This window comes from Phaethon lepturus, unplaced genomic scaffold, assembly GCF_000687285.1.
Source record: "Phaethon lepturus isolate BGI_N335 unplaced genomic scaffold, ASM68728v1 scaffold10387, whole genome shotgun sequence".
NCBI classification, from domain to species: Eukaryota; Metazoa; Chordata; class Aves; order Phaethontiformes; family Phaethontidae; genus Phaethon; species Phaethon lepturus.
In genome coordinates, this window is record NW_010551145.1 from 1 (window position 1) to 5803 (window position 5803).

General features: G+C 51.0%; 1 protein-coding gene across 1 annotated transcript; it reads right to left on the minus strand.

Annotated features, from left to right (window-relative positions):
• Positions 1-1731: 1731 nt before the first annotated feature.
• LOC104614883 (probable G-protein coupled receptor 83) lies at positions 1732-4476 on the minus strand (the record flags this gene model as incomplete). Its single annotated transcript, XM_010290796.1, has 3 exons — positions 4093-4476; positions 3222-3347; positions 1732-1865 (listed from the first exon to the last, which is right to left on the minus strand). Coding segments are annotated over exons 1-3 (644 nt in total), but the record flags the coding sequence as incomplete, so codon positions are not given.
• Positions 4477-5803: the final 1327 nt, after the last annotated feature.

A 5803-nucleotide genomic window follows, 5' to 3' on the forward strand; every position in this document is an offset into this window, starting at 1 on the left:
GGCGTTCGCTCATTCACAGCGGCTTCTTCAGTCATACCCTGAGCGCAGCTGCGGAGCGGCGCGCGTACAGCGGTAACCCAGCACTCTGTTTACAACGCCTGAGCAGCTGAAGATATTCCATCGCCCACAGAGGTATCTCTGGGCGCAGTCAATCCCGAGCACAAGTGAGGAAGAGCCGCGAAGCCCCAGATTACGCTCCCGTTTTGTGTAACCTCTCATATACAAACTGCAATAAAAAGCCTGTGCGGGCGGGCGGGACGTGCCGTAGGGAGAAAGGTGCTTGTCCTTTATACAGGAACTCAACCGAAACCTTCCTCCTGCTCCCCTGCGCCCTGGGTTTCATCCCCTCAGGTTGAAAATACAGTCCGCTGGAAGATTATCCCCTTGGCCTCAAGCCCGGCGCTCCTGCGAAATGCAGGCGCCAGCAGTGCGACGCACCACCACGAAAAACACCCCGTTTGGGTAGCATTACGGGCCGTTTTCTAGCCAGGAGGAGTCATAGCGATGCCACAGGCTGGTGTGGACAAGAGGGCCAGGACATGTTGGGTACCACAGAGGAACAAAAGACTGCAAGGGCACACCAACCCAAAATGTCTGGTTCTTCATTTCTCTCTGCCAGAGAGGGTGACTTCCCAGCAATGAATGCCACCACTACACCAGTTGGAAGGGGGAAGCTTTTTTTTTTTCTTTTCTTTTTTCCCCCTCTACATCAGAACTTTCACTTCTTGATACTTCAGCAGTCCTCACACAGGTGTGAGATCCCACTTCATCTCCTTTTAACAGCTTCCGTTCTTGTGTTCAGCCAAGCAAATTGCTCCCTTCCCTGCTAGGCAGGGCAAAGCAGCACACTGGGATGCCTTCGTTTCCCTGTCGAAGCCCTGTTCCTCTCACCAGCCCTTCACGGCAGAGGAAGAGGTGGAGGTTTTTCTTCTGCTTTTCTTGTTTATGTAACGTTGGGCAGAGGAGCCTCAAGCTTTAAGGAAGGCTGGTCCTGTTTCACAAATGCAGATGGATGAAACGCAAGGAAGCTAAAACGCGTGAATCAGCGTATGAAGTCCTGGAGATCTGGGGTTTGTGGCCCTGCTGACTCACGCAGCCGGTCCTCTCCTCCCTGTTCTTTCCATACAGTCTGTATTAGTCTGGTGCTAATGTCAGTACCAGATGTTTACACCATGAGTTTTATTTTCTTTCTTTTTCTAACTGCAACTTTGGCTCTCTCTTTCCTCCTTGCCTGAGCAAGTTGGCTAGACATGGTCTTCTTAGGTCTAAGGAGCTGAGTTGGCCTGAGGAGGGAAGAGGAAAGGCCCTCAGGAGAAAATGGCCTTCTTGGGACAAAGTCCCTCCTGACAGCACCATGACACTGGAGAAGGTTTGTCTCATGGACCTGCCATGCCCCGGCCAGGCTGTGCGGGCTGCCCGGCTGCGCCCGGCGCCTGCCACCAGCGTGAGGCCGGGAGGGGAGGCTCACCCCTCGCCCAGGCGCTTGGGAGATGGCGAAAGCAAACCCAGGTTCAGAGGACGTGCGTACCCCACAGTGAGCCAGGCGGCTCTTCCAGCAGGCCAAACCTCTGCCGTGGGAAGAGGGATTTCACCCACGCACAAACTCCCACCGATTCCACTGTGTCCTTCCCCAGACCTGGGAACGCTTCCAGCAGCTCTCACCGCCGGGAGCCAGCACCGTAGAGGTCTATTGGACCTCATCACGCTCACCTGGAAGGGGAAATAACTCACCTGTAGTTATACTGGAAAAGCTTTTGATAGATGGCGTGGGGTAGGGAGAAACAGGTTGCCATCAGCCAAATAACAGAGATGCTCAGCGCTCCCTTCGTTAGTGACATCCTCTGCTTCAGCGGGTTCAGGATGACCTGCAAACAGAGACTTCACCATGACTCTTATCACACGGGAAAGCAAAGTCTCTTCACCAAGGCACACGGCAGAGGCATTTTTTGACATGATCTAATGCTGTTAAGAAAATGACAGCTGTGATTAGGAAAACGTCCTGCTTATTAGAGTGACCTGGAAAATGGGAAACATTGAACTTTCCAGTCTGCTCAGAAGTGCTTTCAAATAAACCTTTTCCACTGTGTTGTTCTGTGAGGACCATTGTCCCTAAATTGTGGGTTACATTAGGTAGGAAAAAAAGAAGACATCGACACAAGTCTCTTAACTTATGGGTTTGCTTGTTTATTCTATACGAAGTGTCTATAAGAAATGTCCCCTGAACTTATAGCTGAACTTATGAAGCTGAGCCCTCCCGCTCTCTCTTGAGGAATTAACTCACCCTTTACGAAATTTTCTTTGTTAGATGTAAAGGTAAAGAGCTTACAAAATCTGAGAGTCTGGAAGATGCTATTTGACTGATAGCACAGGAAAGGAGAGTGATTGCTCGAGATAAGCACACGGCCTGGGCTGCCCTCTCTTTCCTGCACGGGTAATGCAGCGAGCGTTTATCCCGGCGGGCGGCTGACGCAGCCTGGCTGCAGGCAGATGGTGGGTACTGTCTTCTCACAGCTCCGGAGTCTCCCCCCAGCATTTCCAACAGAGATTTCCCACTCTGCCGCTCCCCTTCATACCGGTCCAGCATTAGTCCCATAGCAATACCACGGGACCTTAGTCTCAGAATTTCTTTTTACTCCAACTGTCCCTGCACTTGATGATGCAGCAAATGCCCAATGGGAAAAGAAGAGCAAAAGAACAAACAGGCAACTAAATCAGAATTTACACCCAGGGTGCTACAGACTGGTGTTCTATGCGTTTGGGGTGGTAAACTAAAGAGGTTGGAGGAGTTCCCTGTACAGCTGAAGTAACACTTTGCACCCAGCGGTGGCTCTGCTGTCTTTCAAGGCCCTCCATGTAAAACAAAGACTCTTGATTCAACTTGCCCTGCCATACCTGGGGGCTAGGTTGGACCTGGCTCTTTTCAAACTACTTGAAAAAGGTGTCCTCACCCTTTAGCACTGAAAGTTTGGGAGTGTCCTGTGAAACCTGTGATGCTGCATTTTGCTGCTTCCCTCCTCCCCCATACCTGGGAACCTACAAAAGCCCAACAAGACTTCCTACTCCAACATATGCGGGGCATCTTCGAATTTAGCTCTAGAGCCTTCTCACTGGATGTGGGCTTAACCCCCAAGATTCAGCCACCTTGAACCCATGGCTTAACCAAGACTGACAGGGGCTTGGGAAGAGCCTTGCAAGGGAGCGGCAGATGGGTGGCATTTTACCTGGTGCCTGTCCAGGGCGATGGCCGTCAGGGTCAGCGTGGAGACGTGGAGGGAGCAGTACTGCACGAAGCGGCTGATGTGGCACATGGCCTTTCCAAAGACCCACGTGCTGTTCACAAACCGAACCTGAGGGGAAAACAACAGGCCATCAGCCAGCAAATGTACTCAGAAGAAATCCACAGGGACACCCTTTGGATTGCACCTGAGCTAGCACATGCTTTTTGGCTGGCTGGCTGGGCAGCTCCACCTGAAACCCGAAGAAAGATTAGCTACGCTGGATCTTGAAACACCTTTACATAAGAGTTTATAATAAGGTCAAAACCCACAGATTAAATAAGTTGTGCTGTTGCAGCCCTCCTGGCCTATTTGTATAAACACCATTTGTGAACACTTGTAATATTTTATTACATTAACAACTGTATTTGGAAAAAGTGGACCAAGTTTTGGTCCCCTTCAGGGTCTGGAGAGCTTTCATTTTACCCAACTGGCAGATCTGCAAAGCTTGAACTACTTTCTTCCAGTCACCCTAGTATGACTGGCATTTGAGTTGTGTGACTCTCTAGTGCTCTCCTGTGTGTACATTAGAAGACTTATCCTGCATTCCCCAAGAAGCTCTTGCTGTGGTTTGGCAGCATACTTGGAGAGACCTGAGAGTCTTTTAGGAGATACAGAGTCTAACGGAGCAAAGGGAGCCCACAGGTTCCTGAACAGTGTTTTACTTGCCTGGCATAGTTGTCTATTAGACTTGATTGTGTTGAGTTGGCGCCTCAGTCCTAGAAGAGCATGCACAGAGAAGGTGTGACCACCAAGCAAAGCATTCTTGTGAGAGACTCCCCTCCTGGCTGAAGGGACAGCACAGTGGGCCACTTACCAGGGTAAAAGGCGTGTTGAGCAGTGTGATCATAATGTCAGACACCGCCAGGTTGACAATGAAAAGGCTGGTGGCCGAGTGCATCCTCTTGTTCTTCAGCACCACATGGCACACCAGCACGTTTCCAAAGAGAGACATGACGATTATGACTGAGTACGCCACGATTAGGAGAGCTTTCACTGTTGGTTTCTGGGATTCCGGCTCATATTTAGCCAGCTCGGCAAATTTCTCCCACTCAACAATGCGGCTGTCTGTCCAGTTGAAGGTGGTCCTGTTGGTTGCTTGGTAGATTGACATGAGCTTGGCCAAGGAAGAGTAACGGTCAAACTCCTCAAGAAACTCCACCACCTGTGACCTGTATGACTGAAGCAGCAAGCGAGGCATGGTGGGTTAACCTGAGTCTTCACTCAGCTCGAGGCCGCTGAGATCACAGCTCCAGCTGGCACAGGGAGTGATCCATCAGCTTCAACTGCTTGGTTCTCTAGGAAGCCGGTGAAGATGCAGCTGCCATTACAAACACCACCTTAAAACACAAAGCTGGAAGGAGCCTCTAAGGTAGATGGGTTCCCCAGGGGCAGAGGTGGCACTGGGGAGCAGTTCCAATGGGCACATTGCAAAGAGACTGGTTTGGGACCAAATGCTTTCAACCCCTTCATATATCAAGAAGAGCAATAGTTCCACAGGCGGGCTGGAAAGAAGAACTCGTTATTACATGTAGCAAATATAGGAAAACTTCAGGTGAGATTTGAAGTTGTTCTAATCCCACATCAACTTTTTCTTCCTTGTTCTCACCTGAGTCCATTTATCCTCCGAGTTCCACAGGAGGCTGCACTGTTGGTGCTTTCATCCTCTACTTCAAAATACCAAGTTCTTTTCTGTTGAAACAGAAAGGCAGAGCCATTTGGGCATAATTTGTAAGAGCACAGGTAGCTTTTGCCTGCATCTAACTCCAGCAATTATCCTAAAGCAATGCAGAACCTAGAAATCAGGTCCCTCAGGGGTCCGTATTGGGACCAGTACTCTTTAATATCTTCGTCAATGACATAGTGGGATCAAGTGCACCCTCAGCAAAGTTGCAGATGACACCAAGCTGAGTGGTGCGGTTGACACACCTGAGTGACGCGATGTCATCCAGAGGGACCTGGACAAGCTCAAGGAATGTGCCTGTGTGAACCTCATGAGGTTAATCAGGTTCAACCCAAGTTGCATCTGGGTTGGGGCAACCAACCAGTACAGGCTGGGGGATGAAGAGATCAAGAGCAGCCCTGTCGAGAAGGACCTGGGGGTACTGGTGGGTGAAAAGCTGGACATGAGCCGGCAATGTGTGCTCATAGCCCAGAAGGCCAACCATCTCCTGGGCTGCACCCAAAGCAGTGTGGCCAGCAGGTCGAGGGAGGGGATTCTGCCCCTCTGTCCCACTCTGGGGAGACCCCCCTGCAGTGCTGCGTCCAGCTCTGGAGCCCTCGGCACAGGAGAGGCATGGACCTGCTGGAGCGGGGCCAGAGGAGGCCCCAGCAATGCTCCAAAGGCTGGAACAGCTCTGCTGGGAGGACAGGCTGGGAGAGCTGGGGGGGCTCAGCCTGGAGCAGAGAAGGCTCCAGGGAGACCTTATTGCAGCTGCCAGGGCTTAAAGAGGGCTTACAAGAAAGATGGGAACAGACTTTTTAGCAGGGCCTGTAGTGATAGGGTGAGTGTTAATGGTTTTAAACTA